The following is a 21767-nucleotide window of genomic DNA, read 5'->3' as shown; positions in this document are numbered from 1 at the left end:
TTGGTGCTTCTTAATTTAGCACTAGTGAATGTTTAATAGTTACGGGTGATAAAAGATAAGCAAGTAAATAGTTTGTTTTGAAAAAAAAAATTCACAAAGATTATGCGACACATAAGTTAGACACAATATTTGATGTGTTTAAGTACTGACCATTCAAAGGAAATACATATCTACAGGTAATGTTCATTCTGAGCTAATCTGTAAGAGGGTTTACTATGTGGCAGTCCTTTTTCATCTTCTGTATAATGGTGTACCAGCCCTGTTAGTAACAGTCTAACAGAGCGCCTGGTTACTTTTGGCACACAGCAATGCTGTCAAGTCAATAGCTGGTGGTTCCTCAGGTTGGACACACTAGTAAGGTGCTCTGTGATGTCCAGGGTCACATCTCCTGGGATAGAGGGACTCTTCCCCTTGGCAGACTGTTCTTGCCAGTCAAGACAGAATTGTGGCCATACTCATTTCCTGTTGCTTGAGGCTCTTTTTTGAAGGAAATCTGAAAGTATTGTAATGCCGCTGATTGTGGGATCATGTTCCTAGGCTGTGCAGTGTTGTCTGCTAAAGAAGTTTACCGTTACAGACATTTTAAAGCGGGTGTTATTTATTTGAACACCCTTTTATTTTGTATTAAACCCCATCAGATTAACATATGCATGTTTTGGTTTTCTTATTCTGTTTCATGTTGTTTTCATTCAGCATTGTTTTCTTAGTTTCCATGTTACCTGTTTTTATCAACTATTGAATATCAATACGCTTACCTGCTTGCTTTAAAATAGGCAACTAAATGTGGTGGGAAAATTACATCTTATGCAATTTATGTACTAACCTCTGAGTTGTTTGTTCATGTGTTTGTTTAGCCTGTGTGACTTGAAGCTTATTTTCTATAATGTTTAAAATTAAAAAATACACTTATATAGGCTGGACGCTTCTCTTCCTCTTTCAGCCTTCATCACACATTTTGTTATTGCTAAGTGAAGAGGATCTAAGGTAGACCGGAAATGTCCATATATAGTAATGCTTTGAAATAACTGCGAGAAGCCTATGTGACAAGACAGAGATTGTCATGGTGCCAGGAGGAACAAAACTGCTTGCTGAAGCTATAATAAGTTAATTATAAGTAGTTATGATATTAGTTATATGATGTGTTGTTATTGTATTTGATAAGCCACTCTAATGTTGCTACTGCTATGACTGTTTAAGGTCTCCATGCTCAGGTTTATAAGATTTAGTTAATAATGTGTTATTATCGGTAGTTGTTTGTGAAGATACATCCTCTTTCTTTTTGAAAGAGAGGTGGCCCTTATAAGGGATGGAAAGGTACTGATCACTAGCTAGAAAGAGGAAGTTCTATTCCTCTAGCAACCGCAAGCTGCTTCCGTGGTACTTCACAAGAAATGTCACTGACTTACTTTTATTTTAGGGGGCTTGCAATTTAAATAAGTTATTATGATTGGTCTCATCTTAATCTTCCAAGTTGTTGCTATCCGTTAATATTGAGTTAAGCTTCTGTGATTGGCTCGCAATAACTGTAGGTTACAAGGTATATATTATGCTTACTGGCTCTGCGGAGCTCAGAACACAGCTCGATTTTCTAACACCTGCGTGTGTGGAGTGTGTTGCTCAGGTTTGCAAACTATTAAACTTATTTACTCAAATTTGTTGTCTTGCTGAATCTCTGCCCTGCAGGAAGTTGAGAGATAAAACTTCCATCACACTAAATAACTCTTAATATGGTGACTAAGCAAAACCAAAGATTTTATACAACAGTTTAGTGCACCACATATTGCTGGCTACGCTGCATTTCTAAACCATAAGCATTTAAAGTTTTAATATCGAAACACAAATCAGCCAACAGCCATTTATTTGGAGTTCTGCTCTAAGCCAGCATTATACTTTAGGTGCACATTGAAAAACCGTTTGGATCACACACAAGATAAAATCTCTTACATCTTATTCGATTCCAGCAAGCATCTAAAATAGCTTGACCTTTAACAGCCAGTGATCCTGTGCAATGTGTTAATGACTTTGTGAAGTGATTTGGTTGACCTTCAGGGCAGTGCATACAAATAAATGTTCTATATGCATGTAAACGGCCAACATACGTAATATGCAAGACAGAAGCCAGAAACCAATACTCTGAATGACTTCCGTTATTATGAATTCAGGTCTACAATTTTGCAGCTAGTCTGAATGTGAAATTTGAGCCAATAGCTGCATATATACACAGGTGGGGACATCTGCCACTTCAGATTCTTGCTCAGAAGTAAAACAAATCTAAAATTTTCTGACTCATTTCATATTTACTCAGAATGTTAGATCAAAGGCCATTGTTAAATTATGTATTTTTTTTTTTAAATTGTAATATATATGTTTAAATTGTGTGGAAGAATAATTGGTATGGCAGTGCTACAAAGTTGTTATCTTTCATTAGCATGAACATAGGTCTAAGCGAATCTTGACCGAGCTAATGTAGCCATTTTTATTTCTGCGTAATTGCTGTGGTATTACTTTGCCATTGTACCTGGTCTGCTGATGAAGTTTGTAGGAAAATATCAGGGTCCCATAGCTGATGCCTACAAATTTAATATGCATAATATGGGCACAAAGGAAGGGTTCCATTTTCAAGCAGATAGAGGGGTCCTCAGTGGCTAGTCTTATAGCGGCTCTACTAGTTGCGATTAGTTGCTGATCTTTACGTTTGCTTCTGGCAGGCTTGGAAGGATAACCACGTAAAAAGTTGGTGTCCCTGAACTCTGGAGTTCTCTGTTACCTGTTGGGTTCTGTGACGGAGCTCAACAAGAAGTCTTGAGTATCTAAGACAGTAATGGAACAGAATTTCAAATATTAGTAGTCCAGAGAAGAAAATATATTGCGGTTCAGTTCTCCATTTAGCTTTGTGCTGAGCTTTTTACCTTGTCACAAGTTAACAAGTGACTGTCCTCATTTTATATAGCTTCTAAACTTGGTCTCATTGTCTTTTTTTCCCCAGTTGAACTCAGACCTGCAGCCCTTTCTTAAAGGTAGTTCGAGTGACGCTGTGTCTTTTAGTTTAAATTAAGCTCCTGTCATTCTACACCAAGAAATGATTAGCCGTGAAGGATGGACTCGTCAAATTGATCAGGTTAAACACAGGGGGCATTTTCATGATGAGATGGTTAGCTTAGTAATCAGCACTGTCATGCACAGTGGCTTTCTTATATGAAATGTAAACAAGAGTAAAAGTAGCCTGTCCCTGGCTACAACCATTCTAGGATGTAGCTATATAATCTTCACCCATGTGTGTGGGTTTTTTTTATTCTCTTCAAAATAATAATAGTAATTGTACAATCGACATTCAGCCTTTTACCTCCTGCTGTAATTTGCTTTGGATAAAGGTGTCTGCAAATAAACTAATAATAATAATAATAATAATAATAATAATAATAATAATAATAATAATAATGTCCTTGCCTATATACTGGGTGATTTAATAAAGAACGCACTAAACTTGAGCTCTGTTATTGACCTGGTACATGATAACACCATGTAACAAATTATTTTTTTTTTTTTTGTTCCTGGGTAGTAAGTGTTATTTCCTAATTGCTTATGCCTCAAAAGTATAGAAAATGGCTATACAAACTTTGCTTTTTTCGAGATTTACGATTATACTGTAAATACAGTATAATCGTAAATCTCAAAAAACTACTCACTTGTAAATCTTTTGTAGTCATTTTTGTATTACTTTAGTATAAATACATGTTAATTTGGATTCATATGTTGTTTTTTTCTGACTTTATGTGAACGAAAAGACACACATTTGCCCGTTTTCCCATTGGAAATAGTGATATTTTGAAATATCACTGTCCTGGTCACAAAAGCAAAGTTTGTGGGGAATAATAGCCATTTTCTACACTTTTGAGGCATAAGCAATTAGGAAATAACACTTACTACCCAGGAACAAAAATTGTGTTACATAGTGTAATTATTTGAGGACAATTAGCTAGGATTGTTTCCAGAATGTCGGATGTGATGTCTGCCCTAATTTTGTATTTAGTGTACATATAGTATATGAGGTTTATTTCTTATTTATCACCCGTTGTAATATGCCTGGCGTTTTTTGTTCTGTAGATGTTGCTTAACTACTTTTCAATCTCTTTATAAAGGCAAGGCTTAAGGGAAGACAAGCTGACTGTGCAAAGGTGAATGGTGTTCTTAAAGCTCTGATGTTTATTACAGGGATTGGAACTAGCAAACAGTTTCAGGTATATCGAAATACACACTACTTGCAGGGAATTTCAAACATTTAAGAAAACAGAGCTTGTGTATGGCCATTTTAATATATTTTGTAGTTTAAGACACTGAAAGAAAAAAAAAAAAAAAAAGATGTTACTCTTGCTCGCATTCAGAATCACAAAGTTCATTGTCCTAATCTGGAGCTTTTCATTGCAAGATAACACTCCACCTAGGTCATTTATTTAATATATTACACTGCAGTAGCTTATAATATCAATTATATTATACTGTAAAGGGCAAATAATCCTGTTAACCTTCAGCTGATAATTACATAGCCCTGCCATGGCACACCTGAAAAATATGTGTGTGTGTGGGTGTGTGTGTGTGTGTGTGTGGGTGTTCATACTAGAAATAACTCAAGCCTGCCACTTCGCTTGCAGTGCAAATGACAATAAGCTTATCAACCTGCTTTAATTCTTCAACTGTTTATTGAAGGCAAATGCATGTGATACACTGTAATGAAGGACTGTAAAAAGAAAGTGCTTCTGCTGTTTTTCCAAACTAAGATCTGCATGTGTTGTTCAGAGGAGATGAGCGGAAAGAATATATAAACAGCAATGCTTTCATGTAGTGCAGCAACTAAAATTGTGACCGCTGTTCATAAAACACCAAACTTATTTCTGCAAGAGACCGAAAAACACTAAATGAACACACAGAGCAAATTTTCAGTGGCACTCTATCTCCTGGTTTCACAGACCCCGATTTAGCAGTGATCTTGCACTACCTAATGGCAAAATGAGGTACTGCAGAGCAGAGGTGGTGATTGACATAAGCACTGATTTTACTACTTGTTATAAATACTGGTATGTAGCGGAACATGTGGCATCTAATACAGTACAGTGTGGTAAGCTTGAATCTGCTCAGAAACTGTAGTTTGAAGCAAAAGGCAAGGGGTTAAAGATAGTTAGCAAAAGGTTAGTAGTTCATCAGCACCATCAACCTTTTCCTACCTTGTTTTGTTATTTTAATTTGTGATGATAAAGAGAGAGGTAGCGGAACATTCTTTCCTGGGGAAAAGCAGCAGCAGTTTATTTAGACCTGTCATTGTTTTAAATAATTCAAATAAAAGTTAACATTTTAGTGTTGGGATGTTTCAGGGCTGGTGGTATTAAGATGCCCCCTGCAGATGTTTTTAAAGGGAATTTGCTGCTGCTGCCTTGAACAAAAATATCATTTAGTGAGAATGCTTGTAACAGAAAATCTGAATTACTGCATGTATCGATGACTTTCATTGTGATTCATGTTTTTCCAGGCGCTGTTTTGAAAATGGTGCTTTAAAAAGCCTCTGTAATTATTCCACCTGTCATTGTTGTTAGAAACAAAGTAACTCGTTTTTTTTTTGTTTTTTTTCCTCCAGCCTTCAGATTAATATGCATGTGATGTTCTGTAGTTGCATCCAGTGTACAATTAGGAACACACTGCATCATTATCATGTTCAAAAAAGATGTCAGAAGGGTTATTTTTCTTTTGGAAATACCAGCCCATACCTTGGAGCAATTATTTAAGAAGGAGAAAATAAAAAAAATAATTCTGTATGGGAAACACATTTCAGACTTCTGTTTCCAGAATAAATTAAATTAGCTGTACCTGTGTATTGATGTTACATTTATAAAACTCATCGAGACATTTTAAAGGGTTAGATTGTATTGTTAACGTTGACTTGCTATTAATCTTTTTTAATTTTTTCACTTTGACTGTAGTGAAAGTCATTACACAGTAAGTGTCAGGGATGTTTTCATCTGTGTTATAAGGTAATGTGATCCCACGTGACACCACAATGTTACTGATGTGCAGCAAAAAATGTATAAGGGTCAGGTGGGAACATTAACTCATGTGTTCTGGCAAGAAGAAATGACTTTTACCTGAATCAAAGTGAAAATAACCTTGGAAAACAAAATGATAAACTGCAAAACAGTAAGGAACGTGTGTGTGAGTGTGACGTGCTAATGACTATTCATGAAATCTTCAGTATTAGTTACCTCTGTTTTGCTAACACTTTTTTTTGCCTATATTTTTTATGTTCCTGTTGCTTTTTAACCAAATCTGCTTCTTACTCTTTTAAGATGATCTTATTTAAATGCACAGAGAAATATCATTAATACTTGACAGGCCTAATTAAAATCAAGACGATTTCAAGTTTGGACATTAATTTGGAAATAGTTTGTGCAAAGACTTGTTTTATTTTAAGTTTTGAATAGACTTTATATTCAGTGTTAAGGTGTTTAGGATTCAGAATAATGCAATAGTGTATTAATTTACTGTTTTTTTGTTTTTTTTTTTCTTGACAGTTGTGGAGAGCAATCAAGGCCAGCAAAGGTATGAGCTCTACAATCGACATGTGCTGTTACCATGGAAACAAAGCACTTGAGGCCTTAAAGTACTTCCCTCCCTCTGAGGCCAGATCTGCATTGGAAAATATTGCCTTTGCTGTAATCAAATTCTGATGCAAAAGAAGAGAGACTTATAATACATCATCAACAAATAAATACTGTTTATACTGTGTATATGTGAGCATGTTTTTAAAATAATAATTAAAGTATGTATTTTGTATGTTTTGTATTTCATTTATTTGCTTTATTACATTTAGAATATGCCAGCTTTGAGCAAACAACCTTTTTATTCTGTGTGGCAGCAAACAAAAACACAGAAAAGGTCAAACAGCTTTCACTTGTCATGCCAGAAGCACACTTGAAGCTGTACCGGCAGAAATAATTAATGAGACTTGCTGCTGTAACCTCCACAAATGGACAGGAAATAAGTCCTTATTGATTGGACACAGCCAGCGATGGCGCCAGTGTGGTGGCCTGTGGTTTTCTTGCACTTGTGAGGACAGAGGGGGCGTGAAGCTGCAGGTGTCACTGAAAACACTTGCTACCCTGTCTCATAGACTGGCATTGCATTACAGTGTTCGAGTCATGTTCATCAACATGAAGGACGATTCAATGAATTAATAATTTTTCAACTGTGAGTTTCAAAAGAAGGGTTTGGTATTTCAAAAGAAGTTATGTTTATGTTCAATTGTTTTTCTGTGTTGTGTTGTAAAAAGGTAAATTGCTCTTACCTGATACCTGCTTCAAGCAACCCAGTGATTCTTTAAAGCAGCCTCCAGCATTTTTGTTACAATATTAACGTACTGCTATAAGGGAATTTAAAAATTACATTACTTTGCAAATTGTATTCTGCAGCACATGCCATAATTATATTTTTTTCTGTAGTTGTGCAAAGTTCATTGTAATGACACTGGAGAACATTTATTTATATACCAGAATTATTTTTCAGTGCAGCTAAAACTGTAGTTTGAATATTAGACAAATGTTTTCACCAGACAATGGTCAGTGTAACATTTGTCTTAATTTTGTAGCTTTAGTATTATTCTATATCCTTTTCAGGCCCTTGGTCCACAAATGTGGATATAAAATGATGTGTTAATTAATGGTATATAAAATTACTCTTGTGTATTAAAAGTAATTTAAAATAATCAATGTGTTTAGCCTATCTATATAATATTGGGACTGTTGAGGATATGGGTGTACAATTATGATATTCATAATTTTATTTATATATAAGGCCAGTTAAACTTTTAAATCACACAATTAGGTTGTGCTGTGTGTATAATATCCAAAGTGCTTTCAATTAAAAACACATTGTCACTTTTTAATCTCTAGACAGGTGTGTTTCCTGTGACCGATACAGATCCACATTATAAACAGATCAGCATAACAACAGTGTGTAACATCTGCATGTAGGGTTAAAAAAAAAAAAACGGGAACTGACAAAATTTGAACATGGTGATGCTCTAAATGATGTCATTAGGTTCTGCAGAGTGCTTTCAATTCAAAGGAAGTTGAACTGACAAATTATTATCATGTATGTTTTGCCTCATCTCAATTTAATTTTTTTTTAACCTCAAGAGATTTTTTCAAAACCTTACCCTGTAATGTGGATCTGCATCTGCCACACGAAATTCACCTGTCTACAGATTAAAAGGTGACAGTTTGTTTTTTTAATTGAAAGCACTTTGGAGATTATACACACAGCACATCCTAATCATGTGATTTAAAAGTGTAACTGGCTTTCCATTGAAACGTGTCGGTTCAGTGAGTCCTTAAAAGGAAAATTATTCGGAACCGCTGTATTCGTCCCATCCCTAATTTTATATATATATGTGTGTGTGTGTGTGTGTGTTAAACATAAGCCATTTAAACCCAAGGATGCAGAGTTTAAAGCCTTGAACAATAGAATGTCAATGACAGAAAGTGTATAAGGTATACCATGAGCCTGCAACTTGACACTGTCTCTATTTTGTTCATAGAGATGATTTTTGTGGTTGGCATGCATGCAATCGGAGAGCAGCGTTGACAAGAAGGCTGAGTTTACATAAATGATCTAGATTGTGATTCAGCTACCTTTCTTCCTTCTGTGGTGTAATTACAGCCCAATCTGGAGACAGCTAGCACAGCAAACAGATTTCATTACACCATTCGTTCAAGCGCTAAGAGGGGTTACTTTCTTAGGATTCCACTTGGAACAGAGCAGTGAGGTGTCCTCAGGGTACATCTTCTGAAGGACTTCTTGACAGCACGGCACTGTATCTGTGAGATCCATTCATAAAAAGGAAGAGTGGAGACCTAACTAAGTTTGCAAGCATTTGAAAATATTTCAACCCCCCTGGCAAAAAGAAAGTGTACGTGTGCAATGTGAAAAAATATTTTAAGATTAAGGGTTAATCATTTTTTAATTTATGGAAAACAGTGATGAATGTTCTCTTGACTTTAAGTTATCCTGATTTTCAAATGCTATGCGCACTATACAAGCCTGCTGAGGAAGATCAACTGTTGTTAATTCTATCCAGTAAAGCAAGCCTAATAGACTTCATAATTAAGAAAAGTTATTATATTAAGATATTATAATTGAGAACTAACCAGTTTAATATATCATCAACAAGGCACTGTTCTTGGCAAACCATTTTATAGCAAATAAACCAAAGCTCACTCTCAACAGCAATTGTCTTTGAGTCCTAATTGAGCATATGTATTTATTGTCATGACCAAGGTCATTACAACATACAGCTGCCAGGTAATTATTATCATTCCAAGTATTCCGTGTGCAGTAGGTCTCCACTTCTTTTCCATTCCTCACACACACTCATAGGCTAGACCTCAGTCTTGAGCAGAACAGCTCAGGGCATTCAGTTCAGGGCCTTTCTCAAGCAGAGACGACCCATAGAGTCAAATTGGGCAGTCATTTTGCATGTGGACTAATGGGGACTGAACTGAGATCACCAAACTCAAGCCAGAGCTGGAGTCAAACCCAGGCCTCCAGAAGTGAAAGACTGGTCTCCTAAATTCTACAGGAAATGTGATTGAAGGTCAGTATATTCTGGCCTTCATTCAGTAGTTTGATTTAATCTTCTGCTGGTAATTGAGTACCATATAATTAACTAGGCAGAGATTTACCTGAAGCAATCCCTTCATTTACTTAACCCACTACTTTAGGGCCTAATTTTAGTCAAGTAGAAAATCAAAGAAAATTCTGCACACCAGAATGAGATTACCTCTGGTAAAATAACCTAATATTTCTCTAGGACGATATGTGTATACATTAGCCCCACTTTAAAAGATTCATACTTTAAACACCCAAAAAATTGTATTGCTCAAAATGTTTTAAAACCTGCTATCTTACCTAATTTACTTTGTGTAAAAGCACGTGAGAAACAGATTTGCAAAGGCAGCTTAATCTCGTCGAGCACATTTTGCCTGTTAAACCAAAATGCCTGATAAAAATGCCGTTCTTTATGTACAGTCACAGTAGTATTGCTCTGTCCTTTGCACTCTCTTGGCTGGAGTCACTGCCATAACTACATGGGTATATTTTCAGTACATTTACTCTTCTGTTCTTGGTAAGAAGACGGCTGTTATTTTAAAAAATCGAGAAATGAACAACTAAGTAATATAATTCAAGGTCTCTAAAGTAATCTCTCAGGTTGTTTTTTTTTGTTTGTTTAATATAATTGCATTAACAATCTGAAGCTACAGCATTTAAAGACTGGAGTAAACATTTAGAGGTCATGGCCATTCACTGATTAAAGGAAGGAGGGGTAAACACAATTTACTTGGAGGTATTTTGCGAATATGACAGCTGTGCACGTTTTACATCAAGAATTAGAGAAGCAAAAGGGGTGAAGCTTGCATAATGAAAAGATCAGTCTGTTTAAAGGTACAGTGCCCCTTTACGGAGAAGTAGATCTTCTGTATCTACTGGTAAAACAACCTTGGGTAACATAAACAAGGTGGTAAGCCAACAGTGTCTGAAGCAGTGCGCACAGAAGGTTAAACCAACAAAAAATTTAGCAAACATCCACCTAGGAATACTTTTCTTAGTGTAAAATTGAATTGTGGGACACAGGAAGTTTAATAACGTGAGTTTGTTTCTACTTCAGATCAATATGGTTGGAAAATAGAACAAATAGTTATACCGTGACATTTTTCATAAGGCGTGATGCCAGCAGAAACCCTCAAGCACAGATTCTAGAAGAATTTGGGATTTAATCAATTGATCTTAACAGTAGTGGATCTAAATATCGTCATTCTTCATTTGGTGCACATCGGTTCAGAAGGTCTATATGGCGGCATTATAACATTGTAACAAAGGAAGGGCTGTACAAGAAAGGGTTAGCCCTGTAAAGATATAGCAATGTATAAAGATGTAGCAATGTATAAAGATGTAGCAATGTAAGTGGCTAAGCTGAAACAGACACAACTGCAGCAAACTTACAGTAGCTCCCACATTTTTCCTCATGCAGTAAACAGTTTGCCCCAATTGCGTTTTGCTGCTCTTAGCAACTGTTGCATTATTACATCTGCATAGGGACCAGCCCTGTTGTTGAAACCATATTTTTATATAGCTGGTTATTTATGCATTCTTGTAGGTTTTTGGTGATAAAACGAGAAAGAATCCACACTGAACAATAACACGATAACTGGTCCTTCCTGGCAGCAGCTTGTTTGTTTGGTGCTATTTTAAAAGTGTTAGATTATTCCACTGCTTTTGCACTTCAGAATACAGCATGCTGAGTACAGTATTACCACAGAAGCACAATGCTCTTTATACTCAGCACAGCACCAATTCAACCCACCAAGTGGCTACATACTAAAGAATCGCTTCAAGTTATACTTATACAGAGGGACAGGAGTTGTCACTTAAAGGGCTAGATTTGGGAAAGAGATTCTTGTCTGGATTGAAAAAAGCACCCATCTGTGAAGTGACAGGAAGGGCCGTGTTTATCTTTTCTTTGAAGTGGAAGGAGCTCCCAATTTCATTTTATTCAACCTTCTCTTTGCTCTTTTTATTTGCAATCCCTCTAAGTGGTTCTAATTGCAAATTAAATGTTGTGTTTGTTTTATAAGTCTGAGTTCAGGGAACAGTTGATGTAACATGGGCTAGATCAGGTAGTGTCCTTGATCTGACAGGGATCAAGTGTCCTGTTGTTTTGCTGGCAATACAGTGCTCTGTACTAGAAGGTGTTGGCACTTACTAATATAATAACACTTTTAGCTCTTTTAAAATCTCACTTTACTTCCCCAGTCCAACACATCATTACACAGTAGTCTAGGAAAACTACTGTAGATTTGAACTAAAGAAACATCTTGGCCTTGAAAGATTATGTAGATATTTAGCTAACAATAAATCCTTACTACCTTAGAAGCTACAGCAGAAAATGAAAAACAAATTGAACATACAGAACAGTCTCTTTGTTGAGCTGTCAAGACATAATGACAGGTTGACAATTATGATGTTTAAATCTTCTATTTAGTGCTTGTCTTTCAGTGTCAACAGCCATTGCTAAAAAGGGATTTTTATATATATATATATAGATAGATAGTACTGGTAGTGCCAAGGGGGGAAAAAAAGATTATTTAAACAAATACTGCTTGAAATGTATTTGGTAGCCAAATAAATAAATACATTCTGAAATGGACTGATTAGGTCATTTTACTCCAAAGATAATTTTTTCTCCCTATAATATGGTACAAATTATTCTTTTATTCTTAAATATTTATATATTCGTTTAAATTTTGAAATAATGTGTGAACATGAAAACCCATGTTCCTCCCATTAGTAATTTAGAACATGGTTTCTGTATGGAAAATCAAGGGTTAAAATACTGTGGGCCTCATTCACTAAACTGCGGTAAATGACGAGAATTACCACGTGGCAGGGGGAAGCACGCAAAAATGAACCAGCGTACACTAAGCTAATTATATGCACAAATAAAGCAAGCTAAATTATTCATTTGCAAGCTGTCACAACGCCCTCAAAAGAAAAGGTAAATAAGGTTCTGAGTTTATCACAATGACAGCGACCAAAGAGGACAGAGTGAGGAATCTAAAGTTTACAGACCAGGAGTGGGAAGACGTGCGGAACACGTTACCGCTGTTTACTGCACGGCACCTTACGTGTCTGAAGAACATATTGTCATCTACAAACCTGCTTGACACTGTCAACAAGGTGTAGAGCCATCAGAGGGCTCTTGCCCATTGCCATAGCCAGTCTGCAAGGTGCTGAAGGGAAGTCAAGGGTGGACATCTGTCAGTTTTCCAGAATGGTCTATTCATTGAATCATGACTTGTTATGAGATTGTTCTTCAAAATACATCAGGAGATTGTGTTGGCTTGGCTATAAAATAAAATCACCTTGTAATGATCCCTTATATATTAATATTAGCTCTGCACCTTTAAGGTTTGGAGCTCTTGAGAGACTGACATCAAACTCCAGCTCCCAACAGAGGAGAGGCAGTGTGTGTGCGTGTGTATGAGAAAAGAGTGGAACAAGTACAGCACGGTGGTTAATAGTTGTGCAGGGATATGGGAACTCTTACATTAATATGCATACATTGGCTATCTGTGGTTTGTGTACTCGATTGTGAGGATGGAGTAACGAAGTATGTGTTGGAAAATAAACGGAGGCCTTTCCAAATATCTGGACTTCTGCGTATTCACTAAAAAACTTGTTCCTACACTGTTACTCTGGCAGAAGCCTTACAAACTGCTGCCTTACCACCCTAACCAGTTTCAATGATCATCTCTGCAGTTCTCTCCAGAAACTGACTTACAACCCTGAAAATTGCATGTGTAGTGTAATCTTCACATGTTAGGGATTATATTACATCATTTCATATTTGCATATCAAAATGATGTCAAATGAGCGACTGTCTATAATCTATAGATTATATACAACAGTACCTTAATAGCACCTCCCACTCAGACATACCCAAAGGCACAGTACCATTCAAGATTTCACACACTAAATAACAAATGTGATAATGACAAGTAGTTGTTTCCACTAGAGGGCTACATCTAAACCATAAACTGGGTAAGAAGTATGTGATGTGTCGTTACTATAACCCAAGGGTTTGTTGTTTATATTATTTCCACTAATAAAGCTATGACTGGACTCATAATAATTAGACTAACCACACAATAAATGTGCAGTACAAGGAGACAGCGGTGTGACTTTGGTTTCAAAAGTGGGGAGGGCAGACGGTTTCTGTAGCTGGGGCATGCGTGAAAATTATTCTATCTGAAATATCAAAACATTGCATCCCTTGTATGTCGAATTAAAAGATACACAGACATGCCTACAGCAATCATTCAAAACAATTAATTGCTGGCACAATATTGTCATGAGTGATGAGTGTGGCAAACAGTTATATTATTCAGTCACTTCTGCCTTTAATCTTCAAAGAGCACGGAGTCTGACCAAAGTCTGGCTCCAGGATCAGATCCACTTAATCGGCCCCTGAGGCTGCATTGAGTGCTGGAGCGAGTGTGGCATAATGCAGATTTAATGAGAGGGATGAGAATTGGTCTTGAAATATATTTCTAGAAACACTGAGGTTTTATTAAAATGATGCTAGTACTCTACTGGTATAAGAAAGGGTGCTTTTAAAAAGTAATTTCAGCTTCCATCCACTTAAAATATGCAGAACCTCAAACTGCAGCGCATCAACAATAATGTACACCAAGCTCAAGATGATGAGTTTCCAACCTGAAACATGTTCCTGTTTACAGACAATAACTTCACTATGATCAATACAATAATGTTCATTACGGTAATTGTTTATTTATTAGTTAAAAACTGTTTAGTAAAACATGAACAAGAGTGAGTGTAGTGGGCTTAGGTCTGTTAAATATGTAATAAGTAAATTTATGGTAGCTGTCTACACCACTTAAGGCATCACATTTAGATTAGGTTAAAAAGGTTTGGGTTATTTTGTTTGGCACTGGATTTAATTTAAGCAAGAGAAAAAACACATGTATTATTTATTCAAGGGGAGAATATAAAAATCACACACTGGTATTTTCAAGGGGAGAATGCACATAACATACAATAAACCTACAAAATACACAATAAAATGTTACAGCTCCAATGAGATATTTTTCTTGGGTTTCTTTGTTGGCCCTGAAGCACCCTACAAATCAAGCTAGCAACTTTAAGAGTAAACTAGCCACTGCCCAATCCTATTTACTATTCCAGGCGCCTCAATTGCACTATGCTTTCAGCCCACAAGAGACTGTCCAAATGTATGCCAATTTCTGAATACAGACTGAGTTGCAATACCTTAACCACCCACTACCGGCAGGGGTGCTAGAGAGCATATAATTAGCCGGCCAGTGATATTTCAGTAAAATGCATATCCCGCAGTCCCCCACTAAAACACAATTACAATTCAGAAATAAAAAGAAGAGGTACAAGAGTTAAAACAAAAGTTGGCCAAATAAAATAATTAAAACAAAAAAAAGGCTGCTAACTGCGTGTTTCGTTCAGACCTGTCTGCACACTGTTATCAAAGTAAATTTCATTTTTTTTTCTCTTTCTTTTGCTGCATTCCTCTCGGTTGCGCTATTAGTATTTCAACTGCAGGGTGTAGATTGAAGCGAGATCAGCAAGAACCAGCACACTAGGAGAGGCTGTACGGGCACAGTGTCAGACTAGGAACAGGAACCTTCACGCACAACACGCAGTGTCTGGCAAAGCAGCTCGTGTTTAAAAAGAGACAAAAATACTTAAAACAACCCCCATACAAAACAGAAACTAACGTTCAACGACAACACGCAGTATCAGGCAATGCAGCTCGACACTGCTTCTGAACAGCTGGCTTTTGAATCAACCAGTCGTAAGATTTTACAAATCATTCAATTGAACCTTTGAGCTCTATGCTGCTTACGTGCCATCAAATTAAGAAAATCACTCGTGCAAGGCAAATTAAATAAAAATGTGGGCAAAAAGTAAATAGTTATAATAATAAATAAGTGCAAAAAAACCCCACACAAATATAAATACCGTGTTACATGTTTTTGAAACATTGATAAATAGAGATGCGACGGTCTGTGCGATGTGTGATATCGTCATATATATTTTGATGTTTATATTTATAGGCACAACACAAAAAGGTAATTTTGCTGTTTTCAGTTCACTGTGTCAATTTAAAATGAAAAGTAAAATTGTAAGTAGACAGAACCCTCGGTGTGATAACATTAGTAAATAACACGAGCTGTGGTGAATTGCAAACTTACACCATTTCCCTGTGTTTTGGATACAGCAACGTAGTGCATCCTCCTCTATATTCTTCGCCAGCGTTACTGTGATCTCAGACTATACAAATTTGTCAACCGGGGTCTTAAACCATACACCACGTATGTTCACTTCTCATTGGTCAGTATCCCTAGTTAAAGTATGTGCAGCTCCAGGATCGGATCAGCATTACGTATCAGTGGAACGTGAACCTTGTAGTAAAACAAGATCTTATTTTAATTCCCACTGATTTCTATACTGACTAGTAATTATGACAATACATACTAATACATTTTGGTAGTCCTGCAATGTGAGGGGGAACATTTCCCCATCATTGAAAAAGTGAGTGGGACATGTCTCCCGTGTAAATTACGCCCACACATCGAGACATGCAGTACTGTTTGATAAGAAATTATGGGCATCAAAATGTGAAACCATTTTGTAATGTTTTGTGAACGACACAACTGAATTTGACCTTTAGTTTTTATCTGTGAAATCACATTCCATCTCGTGCACGACACGAGCTTGTATCTGTTGTCATGTTATGCGTAAATAATAAAAATAAAAATAAAAATGTAAAGAGCTTATAATTATTATGGCACCAAATTCCACAGCACATTCACATTTCTAGTTTGCCATCTGTAACCCTAAATTAGTGAAAACTGCGATACCACAGACGTCGACCACCCTTCGTGTTTGGTTGGCTTTTTCTCCCACGGACACGCACCCACAGCTGTGCGGAAAGGACACAGCGCGGCCGAGTATGGTCACGTCACGCGAGAAGGCGCAGACAGAAGAAAAACACCGCAGACAAGAACACGGGCAACACTTAATGCGTTTCTTTAAATACTCTCCTTTATTTGTCGCATAGCGCACATTTGCAGAGTAGTTAAAATTGACTCAGGTGAGTTACACAGAAAGTTTTTAATGGGGCTAGTAAGTGCATTATTGCGTGCGGGAGAGAGGGAGAAAGAAAGAACCACGAGACTGCGGAGCTTTTGTTGACTCGTCACGCAATTATAAATTAATTTCAATACCAAATAGTGTGTCAGTGTCATCCTCTGCGTTTTATTTGTAACATCACACAGCCTCCATTCTAGATATTGACTTTGGGATTTAGCAGATAAAAAAGACACCTTCCGTGGGTTGAGGTAACTAGTGGAAGAATGAGGAAGTGGTGTGGCAAATTATCATGATCAGCGAGTAGAGTCACAGCGCCTGTACTGTGCTGGTGTGAAAACATACAAGTGGAAATTACAGAATAGCCCTGTGGTGTTTATTCGCTAGCTATCCACTTACTAAAGTAGATACAGTAATTTAAACATTGATAATAGATTGAAATACTTAATACTGTTAAATTAACTGTGACACACATTTGGGAATGTATTGTTAACACTGTGGCTGTGACTGCTGTTTAGTTGAAATACACAAATGCAAAAACATTAAATTGCCATACTGGAGTTCCTTATGTATACATGTACTTGTTTTTCTGTTTTGTTTGTTTGTTTTTTCTCCCTCAAATTTCCTTTGCTTGAAATGGCACTTTCATGTTGCTGCTAGTAACGGCACAAAACACATTCTTAATAAAACTGCACATTCTCACTTTGTAAGGCCAAAAAAAGATGAAAATCTCTTTATTTCAGCCCTGATGTTAAACAGCTGGCTGTAGTAGATGCTGTATGCCCCTGCCCTGTATGTTGGTCTGCATCTGTTTTAAATCCAAGTGTTTTTTAAATTTTTTTAATTTTTATTAGAGACAAAGAGAGAAGCCAGTGATTGTTTTTCAAACATGACAACATATGCAAGCTCGTGTCTAAAATATGGGTAAATGATTGTAAAAGGTATATCTGGGGGTTCAAAACCAGTAACAGTGGATATATTTAAAAACATTGTGTTTGTCTCTCAACAGTTTGGATTATCATTCATGTTTTCTTCTAGAAAATGAACTTTGCTGAATATGGGGAGGATTCAGACGGTGAAATATCAGAGAAAGGTAAGGAATGTCATTTTTTGGACCTTTGCGTGTGTCTGTATGGCTGTGTTTGTACAATATAGTGCAATTCAGTGTTCTTAGCAGGTGGTGCCTTTTTGGTTGAAGTTAAGGTAACCAAAGCCTCAGATTCTGTTTTACTTTTGGACATATTTAAAACAAAGAAACGCTTCTAGTACAAACTTTATATATATGCATAGTACTGCAAGACACTTTCTATATTTTTGTAAAAGGTTTCAAGGAATTAATCCCCACGGCACCTACTGGTAATAGTTGGCAACTTCATATTTGCATGATTCTATAAACCCTGCATGCTAAATGTGTTTTTGACCACGACATTGACCTCAGACCTAATATGGCTCCTGTATTTGGTTGTTTGAGTGTTTTTTTGATGCTTGGTATTCTTTTATTTACTTTAAGTTCCTGTAAAAAAAAAAAAAAAAAAACAGCCTTTACTGCTACGTGGTTCAAAAGGCCACTTGCTTTGACTCTTTCTTTATTCCTTTCAGAGAGAAGATTAGTTCACTGTGTTAAAGTAGAAAGAGAAATGGAGGATACAGCTATAGACCGCACGACAGGGTGTAAAATAACAGAAGGTCACAAGCTAATGTTGCCGTGCACTGGTGTCCAGATTACTAGCAAAAGGACCCAGACAAAGATTGTGGAAGATGGTCCAGGCAATGAACAAGACATGCCCACCAGTATGAAAAGAATAAAATTCACAGCAGAGGTACGGTTATCTTTAGTAGAACATAGTTGTTCCACAGGTTTCTTTTGCATAAAACTGTTAAACAGCAACCTTGTGGTATTTCTCTTTTAAGTAACTCACATGTTTGAAAGCAATGCAAAAATAAATAAATAAAATAAATCTTAATAGGAAAGAAAAAGCCTTTCAATTATTTTGTGTTCTACATACCTGTTGTTAAGTTTAGTTTTTATAGTTTTATGTTTTTTATAGTCAATTGGAAAAGTGGTGCTGTGCAGTATTTACAATCTGAGCTGTGATGGTGCTGTTGGTTTGTGAAACCCCAAATTATTTCTGTTATATCTTATGAAAATAACTAGGTATTAAAAAGTAACATAGTAAATTCCTAGGCAATTGTGAGAAATACTTCTTGAAATGTTTGTCTAAAATTACATTTCATTTTAGTGCTATATGAATGCAAGTAAGGAGTATTGAGTAAAATGGCAGAGCTTTTGAAATATGTAAAGTTTTGATATGGATGGATATAGTAATAGGTATTATACAAACATGACTAATTAAGACTTTTGTGCTTTTAAAGGGAATGTTGGATGGGTTTAAAACTACAGAGCACCTGCAGGCAGTTCAGAGAAACATGGGCTGCACAAGTACACTGAAGCTTTCAAATGTGATGTCCCTGAGTGCGAACAAAGACTTTCCTAATGAGAAAACAAAAGCTTCTTACAGGAAACCCCTGTATAGCATTTCACACAAAATAACAGAGAGGAAAAACACTCCAGGCCTGGATCAGCACACCTCGCTGCATGAACCCAGAGAAAGAGTGAACTACAACAGCCTTGTACCCCCCAAAAAAGTAGGGGAACACAACAGGAGGGAGCCCAGTGTGATAGTGGCCACGCCAGAAACCATGAGCAGTGATTCAAACATGTATTCTTTAATAGAAAAGATGTTTTTCATTCTCAACACACTGAACTCCAGCATAACGCAGCTTCACAGCAAAGTGGATCTGCTCTCGCTGGAGGTGACGAGAATAAAGAAGCGCATCAACCCACCAGAGATGGTGGCGGAGTTCCACCCACCCCCTGAGTACCAGCTGAACAGCGAGGAACTGAAGCAGCTGATGCAGCAGACATCTCCCTTGCCCGGGGACCTGGCCTGTAGGTTGCTGGTGCAGCTTTTTCCAGAGCTCTTTACAGTCGATGATTTCAGCAGGTGTTGCAACGCCTGCGGGATCATGAGCAAAAAGAAACTTGATTCGCTTCACTTGCAGTTGATCCGCAATTACGTAGAAGTGTGCTACCCGTTAATCAAAAACGGTAATGCCTGGCAGGTGGAGTGTCTGCCTCAAATCAATCACTTTCTTAACAGGTTCTGGGCACAGAAGGACATGGAGAGTAGCCAGCAGTGTCTAAAAGCTGCACCAGCAACACTGTGTTATGAGCCAGAGCAACCTCCAGCTTGTCATTACATTGATGAGGAAGTGCAAGATGAGAGTTCATCTTTGACATCTAACAACAACACAACCTCAGACATAGATACTCAGGATGTTGTTGAATATCTTGATGAAGCTTCGTCACCTGGGAATTTTGCAGTTTTCTTAATGCACCGCCTTTTTCCAGAACTCTTTCAGCAAGGGAAAATGACTGAGGGGTACAGTTGCTATAGTGGTTCTGGGAAGCAAAGCCTTGACCCGCAGAGGCTGCAGATAACCCGGAAGTATATGGAAATATACTTCCCTGATATTCAAGATGAGGAAAGTTGGATTCAGCTTTGTGTGCAAAGAATGGAAGAGGAACTTGAAGGCATACATGCTAATGGAAGCGAGTCAGAGCACACCAGAGATGAAAGCTACGACTCATCCAGCTTATCTGATGATGTGTCCATTATTAAAGTTAGAGACAGCAAGTTTGAAAAGCGAGGTAAGAGGTTTAAAAAGGTTTCCCTAGTACCCATTGATTTTGACAGCCTTGAATTCCCACCTCCAGATTTTGACGTCCCTCCAGAGTATGTGCTAACCAAAGAACAAATTAAAAACAATTGCGAATGTAGCTTATCCATTGGAAACTTTGCTTCCCACTTGTTGGTTCAGTTGTTTCCTGAGCTCTTCACATCCGAAAACCTGAGGAAGAACTACAACTGTAGCGGAACCCTGGGGAAAAAACAGCTGGATCCGGTCCGAATAAATATTATCAGGCATTATGTGCAGTTGCTCTACACCCGAGCAAAAAATGACAGGGTTTGGACTTTAGAGTTTGTTGGGAAACTGGATGAAAGATGCCGCCGAAGGGATACCGATCAGAGGCGCTCCTACCAACAGCAGCGCAAGGTATACATGCCCGAGTTTGACAGTGGAGATTTTGACGGTTTTCCTTTGAACCCTGAGCGCTTCAGAGAGGAATTTGAGGGGCCTCCCTTGCCACCTGAAAGAAGCACAAAAGATTTCTGCAGAATACCGCTGGAGGAGATAGCCGTGCCCCCTGTTGATTTTGCAGTCCCGTCTGTCTACCTGCTTTCCAATGCAGAGATTAGGGAGATAGTGCAGCAGAGCCTGTCTGTTGGCAATTTTGCTGCTCGACTTTTGGTAAGACTCTTCCAAGAGCTGTTTACTGCTGAAAATCTCAGACTACAATACAACCATTCTGGTGCTTGTAACAAAAAGCAGCTAGACCCAGTCCGACTGAGACTGATCCGTCACTATGTGGAAGCAGTGTACCCTGTGGACAAGATGGAAGAGGTGTGGCATTATGAATGTATACCTAGCATTGATGAGAGGTGTAGGAGACCAAACAGGAAGAAATGTGACATACTAAAGAAAGCTAAGAGGGCCAAAGATGCATCATATTTATGACATTTTTAAAATATTAATACTTTTATAGAACAAATAAAGTATGAACTGTGGAGTATGAAAATTCACAGCATATTTCAAAAGTAAAATACTTTCAAATTCCTTTTTTATTTGTAAGTGTCCTCATGATTATAAAAAAGGTTTAAAAATATTGTAATACTTTACCGTACATACTGATGAGTTGCCATAACAAATTGACAACCTGAAGCAACTTGAAACAAAAAACTCAACCAGTCTGCAGTTGTATTGCAGGATCAATTTTAGCCCATTAATAATAATAATAATAATAATAATAATAATAAACGTTTAAAATAGAGAACTGTTCAGTATCAGGTGTCATTCACCAAAAGTGTTATTTTTTCTTGGCTTATTTTGCACAGAAGGTT

At 37.2% G+C, this 21767-nt stretch overlaps 1 protein-coding gene across 1 annotated transcript in view; it reads left to right on the top strand.

The window, feature by feature from the left end:
- bend3 (BEN domain containing 3) overlaps positions 1-21384 on the top strand; it is a 42566-nt gene extending 21182 nt beyond the window's left edge. Inside the window, exons 3-5 of the mRNA XM_041251517.1 lie at positions 17782-17836; positions 18343-18563; positions 19117-21384. Coding sequence (XP_041107451.1) covers positions 17782-17836; positions 18343-18563; positions 19117-21384 — 2544 coding nt within the window. The remainder of the gene's footprint in view (positions 1-17781; positions 17837-18342; positions 18564-19116) is intronic.
- The last annotated feature ends 383 nt before the right edge of the window (positions 21385-21767 follow it).

This window comes from Polyodon spathula, chromosome 5, assembly GCF_017654505.1.
Source record: "Polyodon spathula isolate WHYD16114869_AA chromosome 5, ASM1765450v1, whole genome shotgun sequence".
Classification (NCBI taxonomy): Eukaryota; Metazoa; Chordata; class Actinopteri; order Acipenseriformes; family Polyodontidae; genus Polyodon; species Polyodon spathula.
Note: the sequence above shows the minus strand (reverse complement) of the source record. Positions and strands in the feature narration are given on the sequence as shown.